The sequence below is a fragment of the Oreochromis aureus genome, linkage group 3, assembly GCF_013358895.1.
Source record: "Oreochromis aureus strain Israel breed Guangdong linkage group 3, ZZ_aureus, whole genome shotgun sequence".
NCBI classification, from domain to species: Eukaryota; Metazoa; Chordata; class Actinopteri; order Cichliformes; family Cichlidae; genus Oreochromis; species Oreochromis aureus.
This window is the reverse complement of record NC_052944.1, coordinates 18,643,195-18,656,492: the sequence shown is the minus strand read 5'-3', so window position 1 is coordinate 18,656,492 and position 13,298 is coordinate 18,643,195. Positions and strand designations below refer to the sequence as shown.

Here is a 13,298-nt window from a genome sequence, read left to right as displayed (position 1 = left end):
TAGTCTGGGTCTGACCAGCTGTTCCTGCCACACAGTGCACGCGCAGATGCCACCTCCTGCAATCGCAACGCTTGAAAGACAGGGCATATGTGTGGCGCATAGCTCGGTAGCTCTGTTCAATAGGCTGTTAGATGTCTCCGGGGGGGGAAAAAGTGACTACAAATTGGAAGATTTTTTTGCATTTAAGAAAAATATGCAGTTCGGTGCTTGTAAGATGAAAGGGCTTGCAGTGGATTTTCCATAGAAGGAGACACCACTGTCATCTGCAGATAACAGCCGAACAGACTGATACAGCAACTCACGGGGACTGAAATAGAGGACAGAGAAGCCTGATTGTCTCCCAGCCCAAATAAAATCATATGAAGCATTCCTATCCAGTACGAAATAACCTAAATGTGCTTTGGATGTATTGTTAATAGTTTTTATCATTAAAACAAACCAAAAATGTAGCTATTTTTATAGATAACAATCTATAAACTTTTAAAGAAAAGGAGATAATAGGTGGAGAAAAGGAGAAAATGTGTGCAGGAAGTATGTATGTGTTACATCATGTGTCGCCAAACTGGCATTTGTAGGTTTATATATGTGGTTTATAATAAAGTAGACCTGTTATGAGTTATAGTCAGTGAATAATTGACAACAGTAGTGTCTTTGTCCTGGTGACTGTTTCACCTTCTTGTGTTCATGACGGTGCCGGCTGGATTTAACAGGTGGGGCCAGAAGATATAGAGAGCTTTTCTACTCTAACTAAGCACTCAACACATTTTAACTGGCAAGTCTCAATCACCTACACATATACAGTGCTTTTTACTTTTAAGGAAACAGTATTGTGTTTTGTATATATTCATTTTGTTTTCTTTGTTCCTTTTTAAACGTACTTTACTAAGTTTATCGTGCAGTAAAAATCAGTGTAGCATGACCGATGTTTACTTTGATTACACAGACATTATCTGAGAGTAGGTAATGGATAATAGGCATTGATTTGTAAGTAACGGCACATGGATAATTGGAGGTTATTATATAATATTATACTGCAATATAGTTGTAACTAACTAAGCAGCTCATTCTCTTTCTCTTTCTTTAAAGACATAAAAACATTTTGGGGTCAACTTGAATATAAAAAGGAAGATGTGAAATGTAAAACTAAGGTCAGAGGTCAAATGGTACATGATGTATGGATGCAAACTGTAAGGTGATATTTAGAATCCCCATATATCATCCCCTTTATGTCTACTTGTTGTCAATACAGAGAATAAGAGATGTGGTTTAAAGATCTCTATATAGCATTATTATCACTGATCTGTGACCTTCAGCTCAATCTATTGATCTTAAAGGAGAGGTCAGAGGTCATATGATATGTTACATTTTTATACACTGCTTTCTATATTTTGACAATACACAGCACACTTTAAAGAACATAGTTGCCCAGTTATACATGGATTTTGTCAGTTTTCAACCAATAAATCATCAGGTTGACCTTGAAGACTTTGGTGGATGTAAGCCAAATTTTAATGGAGTGTTAACACGACCCCACTCTACACCACTACAATTCACCACATCAGGATTAACTAAAAGACACCATGTTTTCAGGCAGACTGCAGTGTTATCTTGCAGGTGTAACTTTGCACTGATGGTTCCAAGCATATACAGTACATGTGGTGTCTAATATGACCGTGATTACTATAACAATAACACATAATCAGCAGGAGTTCTGCTTCACAATGATAGGACGAGCCAAAATTAAAGGGGCAAAACTCAATGTCACTATTTTGACTTTCCCGACACCACCTGCTTAAAGTCAGAAGGATTGAGAGGCCTCGCTTTCACAGCCAGTATTTATACTGAACATCAAGATCAAACAAGCTTTTGCCCTTCAGCTCCACCGAAGGTTTCTGTCCTCCCTGGGCTCGCCTTAGGACACTTGCAGGTGCATTTAGACGACACGACAAAATATCTTAATTCCATGCTATGATTTTAAAAGCTATGTTTCCTGTTGGCGAACAGGGTTTTTCCTGCAGAGAAAAAAATGGTTCTGACGTCCATAACTAGGACTGTCATTTTTTTTTAGGTTGCTTTAAAATTCTCTTGCAAGCTGGAAATACACTTTTAAGTAGTGTACTTATAAATGACCAACAATAATGCAGAAGCTTCTGTTAAATTGAGTAAAAAACAACAACCAAGTCTTGTTATAGTATGTGCATAATATCCCCCAAAAAAGCCAAAGAGTCGGGACTATTTCCATCTGTCTTTGTGTTCATATTCTATGATGTGATTAAGCTAATGTGTTTTTTTTCCTCTTCAAACTCAGTGGTTCTCATTCTGTGTCGTAACCACCTGCTCCGGCTGTGACACAGCTGCTGTAACAACCTGAAAAGGAAAAATTATTTCTGTCACAAGTGACAAATGTGTCATTTTAAAAGGGCCGAAGGCCAATAATGTTAGGAAACTACCTTTAAGAGGCAGCGGCCTTTCACCGAATGGGATGTGGTGAAGTCATGCAGCTGTGAGTCACTCCAGCCCGCTTCATCACTCAGTCATGCAGACTTTCCACTGGTGCTCTGAGAATATCGTCCACTAACAGCAATATATGCATCCCTATACCCAGCACTAATATTCACAGAGTGTCTCCAACATGTAGATTTTATTTAAATCTCTGGAAACCTTATTTCATAAGTACAGACATAAATACATCTGATAATGAAAGGGGTTATAACATGATATGGGCAGACAGCTCCACTCAGCAATATAACGTGATTAGAGATGGCAGTGACAAATGCATATAGCTCTTTGTCTAATGCGATATATCAGGTTAAGATATATCAGCTGGATATTCTGTGGGCTACAGGGAGCATCAGATTACACAGGTTAGGTATTCTCCTGGGCTGTGTACTCCTTTTTTCTTTCTTTTTTTTGACAACAGAACTTTGCTTTATTACAAAACAGCAGCCTGAAAGAACAAGAAAATCTGTTCTTTACACCAGGTTTAGCCACAGTCAAATAATTGCTTGGAGCCTCAAGTCAACCCCTCAACTTACCTGGCAAATTTAATCAATTTGAGTTGCACCCTGGAGATGGGCTCAATTCTGCACAACAGTGAGACAGCGCTGTCGAAGCACCACGAATGCCCGTGATACACACACGCACACGCGTGCGCACGCACAAACACAGCCTTGCACATGCTGTTGTATTATCTTCTGAGCGTGCATTACTCATATTTTATGCATTTCATGAAAGGAAGAACCTGAAGCAGACACACAGACTGGGTGCACAGATCCATACAGGTACAGCACACACATACACCAAATACGTCAGTCATAAGTGAACTACCCCCCTGCATCAATAAAACAGCACTTATTTCTTACAAGCAGTACAAATAGTGCTGTGTTGCTGCATTTCAGCAGAGACTCAAATAAGCTTGAATAAATCTTATTGAAGTCGCTCTCTCATAACAGACACAGAGAGGCCTCTTTTGACTTTCAGCAGCACAACGAGAGCTACTCTCACTCCCGGCATCTGTCACCATAGATCTGGATTTTCTCTTCGCCGGCTACAGCAAAATAGATGTGGTTAAACTAGAACTAAAGGCTGCCAATTATTCAGAGAGATATATCGATGGGAAAATACTCAGAGGACTGTAAGTGCAAGTCTCAAGACAATCAGTAGATGTCAAATCCCAACAGCAAAATCAAGACCATGACAATGACGGGGTTATTTTGATAAATCAAGAGAAGACTTTAAAAAAAAGATTGTTTGTGCATCACAGATTGTTCACTTTTGCTTAAAGACGCTGATCAGCTGCCGTTTGCAGAGGAGAGGGATTACCTGAGATAACATCCACTTTAATAATTAAAAAACTTGAACATGAGCATGAAAAAAAAAACCTGACAAATCTCCCTACATAATGCATAACCGTCAGTACATGATTTGCAGAGACACCTTTTTACTTCACAAACTGAAACAACCTTCAGTTCCCTTTCGCTGTTACGTAAGAACAGCTACCACGCCAACTCTTCCTCATATCGGCGCAGAAGTCACCATCAACAATTAACTGAGAAGGGGACATTACAGAGCCGTTAACAAAACCTCAGCGCCGGCCTTTATTGTTGCTATTTCACTGTTCCTTTGAGTGTACTTTTACATTTACAAAGGAGTTGTAATTGGCCATTACGCAGACACACTGCATATTCCAGATCCATTTAGCTGTACATACCCAACACAAAGAAATAGCACAGCAAATGCAAAACAGCCATTAGCATGCTAACAGAGATGTTACTGCCTACCATGTAAGGAAGAGCCGATGTTTCTGTTAATTTGCACCGACACTAGCATGCAATCCCACTTAACAGCGTAACTTTTTTCCCAGGGAATAGAGGCTTCTTATTAAAATCTCATTTTGTGCAGTTTTCTCCAAAGAAAAGACATTTAATGAAACAGCGCTGCACGGTCTCTAATGAGCGTGAGGCTGTAGGAAGTTACACTAAAGCTCTCGTTCTCGAGGATTTTATGGAAGAAACATGTTTGGAGTTTTATTAAAGATAGCATCACCTAGTAGTGATTTTCTCTGGAAAAAACTGAGCTGTCATTTGTGCTGGGGGCGGTGTTACATTAAAAAATAACAAGTAATGTAATCTAAAAGCATCCAACTGAATTAAATGCATTAAAACATTTAGAATAACGTACTGCAGCTTTATAAATTATACATTTATGCACTTACATAGACAGCAATTACACTATGGGCGCAAAGTACTACACGCTCACCATGGACCGATTGCAGAGAAATAACTCGTTTAAATCACACTTGATTCCTTCGGTTTCCTTTATCTAAATTACGTCTCTGTGCCTGTATTAAAATAAGAAAGATGTTTTATTCAAGAAATGCGTTAGTTATTTTCAAATTAACTATCGAATGCACATTTTTATACGCACAATCAGTCAGAAATTCATCATTCAACCGTTAAAACTAACGTCAGGAATGAAGGTAAATAGCTGTGATTTGGTATTTTAATTTTAAAAATATTAACACGCTTTACTCATTTCTTCTGCTTTTTTCTAAAACTGCAAATTTCACAAATTACACGGATAAAAACAATAATTATATTTGAGCTTAAAACATGTCATTCTGAGTAAAGAGCACGTGCATACTGGTGGATTAACCGTTACAGAAAAAGGATTTTGGTAATCACCTTACATAATAAATTTGTTAACCACTGTATATAATTATACCTATATGGATTCACTCATAGATATACATACACATATTTTTATATTTATAGAATTGGTCCAAAACTTTAAACTTTTACGACTGTGGAACTTTTATCCAGCTAAAACATGTTTATCCCCATGTGGTTAAAGCTACCATCCTTTAAATAAATAAAAATAGATTCAGGTGCACTTAAGCAGGTGCAAATGATTAAAAAAAAGAGTCTTAAAGGATCCACCCATAAATCAAGATCAGACACATGGTCTGGTCAGGTCTTCTTTTAAACATCCAGGTGTTGGGTTATCCATTACGGTCGCCGTCCTGCTGTGAGCAAAACACACAAAATTTTCGGACTGTTGCCAGGTAGACTATGACAGTTCAAATAACTTTAATCCACCTGCTAATCGGAGAATGCTTCAACAAGCAGTAGAAACTAAGTGATGTACTGCCACTTCTTCCCACAGTTAATGAGAAAATACATGAGCCAAGTTGCAAAAGCGTGGCCTACTTGGGAGACAAGAAAAACAAGCCAACAACCTGGTAAAGAGCCACACTGTGACACCGCTGCTGTGACACGTCCAGACATTCATTTTCTTAGCCGTGCGGCTGGAACCTATCCCGGCTGACACTGGGTAAGATGCGGGGCAAACTTTGGACAGTTCTTGAGCTAACACAGAGAGTCAGACAATTTTCACTTACATCCACACCTGTGGCCAGTTTAGAATAACCAATTAACCCAGGAATCATCATGGTCTTTGGGATGTGTGAGGGAGAGGGAGCAGCAGGAGGAGACTCACACAGGGACAAGGAGAAAATGCAAACAACACAGACACACAACACAAAGCCTTCTAGCTGTGAGAGCGAACCACCGAGCAACAGGAGAGGAAATCCGTTAAGTGACTCAGGAACAATTTCTTTAAAAGTCAGTAAACCCAGATTGAAAATTCTGCCATGCAAATGAATAACATAACATAAAATAGATTAGAAGAATGCTTCTGCCAGCCTCGTGGCATGATCTCATTTGGGATGGACTGTCCTGCCATCTGATCAATCTCTCCTTCACACACACACAAACTCACACAGCATGTGGAGAGGAACTAACAACAGACAGATGAAGTGAAATAATGTTAATGGAGCTGGCAACAACAAGCGCTACGTTACGGTAAGTGCAGTAAAAGCTTCCAAACAAGTGCTACACCGAGCACAACGACAGCAAGGGTGAACAAGCAAGAAGGAGAGACGGAGAGAGCGCCATCGCCGTCAGAGCTTTTCAGTCATGAAAACAGAATCAGTGTGTGGATGAATTAAGACCTGTCGTAAACATTAAAAGATTTTTAAAAACGCTGTTGGGATCGCTCGAGTTTAAATGCCTCCAAACTGCTGTCGGTTTGCTTTTTGGCTTCCTCTATGCTACGTTAGCTCTCTAACTTCAAGCTATAAAAAATAAACAGCTGAACTGACTGGATCAGTCCACAGAGCGGCTCGTTGTCAACGACATCTGGACCTGGATGATCGAAATATGGGATCAGTCCATTCTCAGTCTGTGATGATGTATTAGTGCTTACAGTTTTGAAGCAACACGTGCTACCATAAAGTTAATGTCTTTGGGAACTATTGTTTATTTCAGCAAGACAATGGTGAACCACATTCTGCACACTGCTCTACATTGGGCCGACTAAAACCATACGCTGCAGTATGAAACAATAACAGAGGGCCTGCTTACAGAAAAAATCATGCAACACGGTGAATATCCCGTGAATTTTGTTGGGGCATGTTTCATGTTGCATCATTTATAGAATATATTTATCAGTTTCTACATTTCCTATTTGCATTTTTCAGTTGCATATCTGTTTCACTCGCATTTTGCAGAGGAGCCCATCCACACAGTCACCTGCTGACGCACGCTGAAGGTGGGCGAGGTGCAGATTTTTAAAGCTGAGTGAATATATACCACACTTTCTTCCAATGTGGCTACTTGGAGTAACTCCTTAATAAGGAGCACACTGCTGCAAGGTACACATCTCTGGCTGTCAAGACAACTATAAACCATGTTACCATGTTTATACACTACTCAGTATGGATGAGGTATGAGAAACAATGGTGTCCATGCACTACCCATAGCACTTCTAGCCATGTAGGAAAATCTCTACAAATTTCTACAGTTTGCTTTTTTGCTATTCAATCAAAATAAATCACCAAGCTGTAAACAAACCACTGCTTTCAGATGTTGTTTGGCAAAAACTAAAGAACTGAGCTGGATGTTTTTAAGTTGGTCCAAGTTCACTTAAACTGGGGACGGCTTTTTGTGTTTTTTCGATAGATATTTCTCATCTTGAACTTGGCTGTTCTTCAGCTGCAGACGACTTTAACTTCAACTACAAACTCCGACAACTGCAGCGAAATCCAAAACAGCACAGGAGAATTTGAGCACAAATGGTGACAATATGGCTGCCATGCTTGTCTTCCCTTTCTAAATATTACAAAAAATAAATAAATAAACAAACTGGCTCAGATCTCCCCAAAAAAAAGTGCTAGTGACACCATCTGTCCTCTGTGGGAAGTTAAGACTGCCATATGTTCATTTTTAAGATGTCATATATTTGCGCCTTGTGCCAAAGCGCCACCCAGGCAACAACATAAGCTTCCACATGGGAGAAGCTGGTCTAGATTTTCCTTCCCATTAAGAAAACATCGTCACGTCGGGGCAGGGAATACGCAGCTTCTAAATGGACTGAGAAAAGCTGGTTTGATTAGCTATGGCTGTGACCGGCCTCTGACACATGCATTCCTAATCAAACCCAGTTTTCAGCTCTGATGCCAGCTGTGCCACAGGTGCCTTTTCCTGGATCTGCACAATTGGTCACATCCTGTGCACAGCTGACTGCACTGTGCATGCACCACTGATTCAAATATTTTTTTCCCACCTGCACTGACATTTCCATTACAGGAAATACTGGTTGTTAGCTTCTGTAGTTCTGCACTGTGTGACTCATCAGATGTACAGCAGTTATTTAAATGATGCATGTGTACTGCACTTTTAAGCCAAATTTCAAATATCATAATCCCTACAGAACAAAAAAGAAAACTTCATTTGACTGGTCAGACATCCTGTGCACATACTGATCAAGCTCAACTCTCAGCTCTTTCTCATTTTCCAAATGCTACGCAGTCACGCAGTATGTCCGTGGCAGCAAAATTACAGCAAATCAATGGCAGCGTCCCGTGATGCTGCACATTATGCGCCACTGCCTTGTGAATATTCTCCATTTCCCAGCTACCATGACCACCTACCGTGCTGTCGAGCTAAAATGCAGATAAATGATTAGGACAAAAGTCCTGTGTGACAGCTTTGCTTTATAAAGGAGCTTGCTGCAGCACTTACCTGAACTGTTGCCCGTAATGGAAATTGACGTCTTGTTAGCCATCTGACTAGGTGAGAGTAAACCGAGGGTCATATTGGTGGAATTGGAGTCAGGCTGCTTTCCACACAGAAACATATTGATACTGCCAATCAGGTCGCCTTGGAAATCCAGTGAACTAGCGGCCTTAAAGGCCGTGGAGTTCTGCAACCTGGCCACCTGGAAATATCAAAGTAAGGATGAATCATTTTTAAGCAAAAGAAACACAAAAAAACCCCCAGTCTCGTCGTTTCACGTGTACGTGATACCAGCACTAACCTCCTCAATCAGCGGTAAAGCATTTGCAGTGGTTTTCCCTATCAGCTTCGCCGCATCTGCTGCATTCAGGTTCAAAGCTGCTGGAAGCTTAAAAAGGACCAAACAAAACAATAAATATAAATGTGCTGGGAATAATATTGAGCACTACTTTTATAAAAGTGTACTTTTAGAAGCCCTCCAACTATCCTGGGCATGATTTGTACACCCCGACTCTTAAGTGAAATCCACATTTTAGCTAAAAACACCAATTCAGAATCAGCCCTTTTAATTTAAGTACCATTATATTGGGAAAGCACGCCATTTCTTTCCATTTTGACATGTAATTTGAATCTGAGCATCACCATCCTAGCACAAGCTAATAAAAGTTACATTAAAATGACAAGTGCTACTGTGCGTTTCAGTGACATTATGAAGGTGTCCAGTGTGAGTCTAATTAGAAGAGTTAAATGGCATGCCCTTTTAACCACTGTCATTTTCATGCATCAAGGCGCAACGCTGCGGTTGAGTTTCTAAATAAAACTCAAATGCTAAAAAAGAAGTCATCTGAAGCTCACCATCAACAGCAGCCTGACTACTCACCGATTCTCGAGTGTTTTCACCGAGGATCGCTTTTACTGTTAGTGACTGAGTGGAGGACAAGGCACGGAGACGAGACAGAGTCAGACTGTTTTATGGCAAAAACGACTGAAAATCCCCCTCTCAGTGATGGTAGAGTGAGAGGGGGAGATTACAGCAGTGTCACATTAAGGTGAGCCATAGCAACAAAACAGATTTGTCAAGCTCTCTTTCTTTCTGAAGTCTCAGATGGTGAGTTGACTCTAAAAACAAGAGGCTCCAGCCCTACCCCAGTGACCCTGAATTGGATGAGGGTAAGAAAATAGATGGATGGTCCATCCAACCATCCATCAGAGAAACCACACGTATTCGGATTGAATCAAAACACCAAGACAAAAATGACTTTGACATTTCAATGACCCTCGCCGAGCTACTCATTTCTTGACGAATGCTTTTCATTCACTGTCGTTCACGCACATTACATCCTGATAACATTTCCAAAAAAATCCACCCTCAACCTTGTAAAAAGAAAACATCCAAATTACCTCTGGGCAATCACTACCTCAGTGATAAACTCTGACTTCTTCACGCGTCCTTTCCCTTATGTTGCTGTTCTTATCGCAATCAATCAACAACGTCGAGCCTTAAGTGCGAAGGCCCGATGCTCTTTCCCATCCATCTGCTTGAGGCGCTCGAGAGCTTTTCCACCGTATCTCGTCCGGCCTCTGCTTTTCTCTGCGTCTGAAAGTGCCTGTGGGCTTAAATTGTTCAAATGCTCTCTCCTATGAACTTCCTGCCTTATCACTTATTTATTGGATTTGCTGTCCCATATACGGCATTTTCTCTCAAAGATAAAGTCAAAGAAAAGTGCACACTTTCATCACCTCAAGGGAACAGAAAGATTTAATAGAATTCAAGTAAACATTGTTTCAAACAAAGTCCCATCTGATTACATGTGTTCCAGTGAACTTGCTGGAAAACGCAACAGTTTTCAAAGGCGGTGACGAACGGAGAAGTAATCCTAATATAATGAGGAACTGAGTCACTACTTAGCATGTAAAATGAATGTATTTCATAATGAAAAAGTAGTTCATTGTCTATGTTTATAGCTAAATCTAAAATAATCATTATCATCATTATTAATCATAATAATCATCACCTAATGAGTCACTAATCTACTGGCTGGATCCCAAACAAATAATCTACTATTATCCATTGTAGTCCAGTTTAGGGGTTATTAGGGATGTGCTTATGAGTGACATGTTAATTACTAGATTGTGCTTTTGTAACTAACTATTAAAGATTACATGTACCAATTTCACTAGTTATCTCTGCCTCAGAATGTAAGGCATTAAACTACATTTGGCCTTGAAGGAATTATTAGCGAGATTTACATTTTCTTCATCTTTCAAAGTCACAGACTCAGAGAAACCTAACATTTAACTTTTAAATTAACCCAGCTGGCTGACACAGAATATATTTGTCTTTATTTCAATTTCACAGTAATTAAAGTAAACTCAAATAAGTCATACAGAAAGAATATCCATAAATACTATCTTGTCCTTCAACGTTTGCTTTTTATTACTTAGGTCTCAATTTAGGGCGAGTATCGAGTTCAACTCCCACACGGAAAATGCCAAAAGAAGAATGGGAAATTTTGGCAAACAAAAGCTACTCGCACTAAACTGGCATTCCATTTTTGCTTAGGCATGAACTTCACAACATAATTAATGACCATAACCATCAATTACACCAACACAGGTGGACAGGATAGCCTCGTGGATTAGAAAGATTAACTCAGCGGAGGAGGGTTGGTGGGCAAACCTTTCTTTACCACCCTCTACAAATAAACTGTAGAGTTTGTAAAACAGCAGCTTGGTGCATAAATGTCTAACTTTATTTGAGAATTTGTTAATAATAAATATGTAACTCAAAAATGTACATAGGTCAAGTATTTTATATTCATTTTATTTTGCTACTTCTATACGCAACTGATCTTCGGTATGAGTGATGCCTGGCTCTAACTGACGATGTCAGCATGATGTCCCAGTGGGTGGGCATTAAATTAAACTTGAATGTAACCTGTTAGCCATCACAACATCTGGACATACTAAAAGGAGAAAAACTATCACTAGCTACACCAATCAATAGCCATAGCCTATGCAGCCCAGAAGGTGATACCATGGCAATCTCCAGTTGCTAAAGAACAATGTGTGGTCACTCATAGTGTGCATGGACAACACAGACTTCTTGTCCAGTTGTATTGAAACTTGATAAAGTGTGACACAAACCAGGAACTGAGTCCTACAAAGCTGTGCCTTCCTGCGGCACACATGCTGCTTGTGGCTGAAACTATCACATTTTTATCCGTTTTCATTTTGCAACACACTTGTTTGACTGCTGCTCAGACAGCAGCTAGTCTGTGTTTGTAGCCAAGTTGATGTCTACCATGTGAAATACAGGCGGCTGCGGCAACATGCTAGCAACCAAAGCAATTGCAAAGAGTGCAGGAGTGCATCTTTTGTGACCAGTAACACGAAGGAATACACGTTTTTCCCCAGCAACATGTGGCTGTCAGGTCTGTGTGACTGGGGCAAACAATGATCCATTGGAGTAATTAGTCTTTTAAAGGGACAAATTCTGAGAATAAAGGGCTACAATATTCTCCAGTTGATGTGGTGCATCATGAGTGTTTGTGTTACATCAAAAATAAACAGCAAAAAGTTCTTAAATGCCAATTTTGACTGTTTGACACTGTTCCTGTCCCAAAATGTCCCAAAATACTTGTGTATAAATGTAAAGTATTTATAGCAGATGTAGGATCAGACATGTATTAACATTTCCTTATATAAGGTGAGCACACAGAGGTCAAAATACATCATCCGAAATTGTGTTTTTAACTGCACCGGCAGTGGCTGACACATTACAAAAGCTTCATTTTAAATTTTTAATGGCACCTTCATTAGACCAGACAGCATAATTTGTAAGAATGCTAGATGTAGGTGACCTTGCAAAGAAGGAATTAGAGCTTTTTAAATGTAGACACTGGCTCGTGTTATTACTGCCCAATCAGTGTAAATACTCTTCCAACAATGCACTATCCCTTCAGTTGTTACTAATTGGGTCCAACTTACTATGCAAAAACTTCTTCAAGTTCCATCAAACAGAAATTTAAAAAGTTGTGAGACCTGTGGGGGGACAGCTCACCTCAGAGAGCACTTTCCTTGCATCCAGGTTTTGCAGGAGTACTTGCTGGGTGTTAATCAGCTGCTGTGGAGTCAGGGAGCAGCTGACATTCTGAAAAGCCTTCTTTTCAGCTTGGCTTCTAAATTGGACATACTCATCCAGATCTGTCCCCTCACACAGGATGCTCCTCAGGCTGTCTGGCCTCGGGATGCCCATCATCTGAAAAATAAACAACAGCCTCGGCAAAAGTTGGCGAACAGAAGAACTTTGGATCTGACCATATTTTATTTAATTATGTGTCGTATCCTTTGGGTTGCTGTGCAAGCAGATGGTATGCTAAATCGCTTTTCGGAACAGGAACTAAAATACTGCTTTGATTTTAAATGTGTTTTTAAATCCACAGATATTTATACAAAAAAACAGAACTTGGTGCACCACAGTAGCAAAAGCAAAAAGTGTGATAGACACAAACAATAGCATCCCCTCACAGACAACTATGGACAGAGGCAGAAAACAAAAAAGGACACATAAACTTCTGTAAGATCTTTATCTTCCTGTCCACACTGTATTCAGGTGCTACCAGAGCCCACTGCAGGTATCTGAGAGCCTCATCTTATTTCATAAGACTTGCTGCACTAGGTTAGAAAGAACATTTGCAGACAAGACAATCATTTCTCCAA

General features: G+C 39.9%; 1 protein-coding gene across 1 annotated transcript in view; it reads right to left on the bottom strand.

Annotated features, from left to right (window-relative positions):
• LOC116333175 (phospholipid-transporting ATPase ABCA1-like) overlaps positions 1-13,298 on the bottom strand; it is a 172,603-nt gene that overhangs the window by 141,643 nt on the left and 17,662 nt on the right. The window contains exons 7-9 of the mRNA XM_039609524.1: positions 12,640-12,837; positions 8,878-8,964; positions 8,583-8,778 (exon numbers count right to left, since the gene is read on the bottom strand). Of these exons, the coding sequence (XP_039465458.1) occupies positions 8,583-8,778; positions 8,878-8,964; positions 12,640-12,837 (481 nt within the window). The remainder of the gene's footprint in view (positions 1-8,582; positions 8,779-8,877; positions 8,965-12,639; positions 12,838-13,298) is intronic.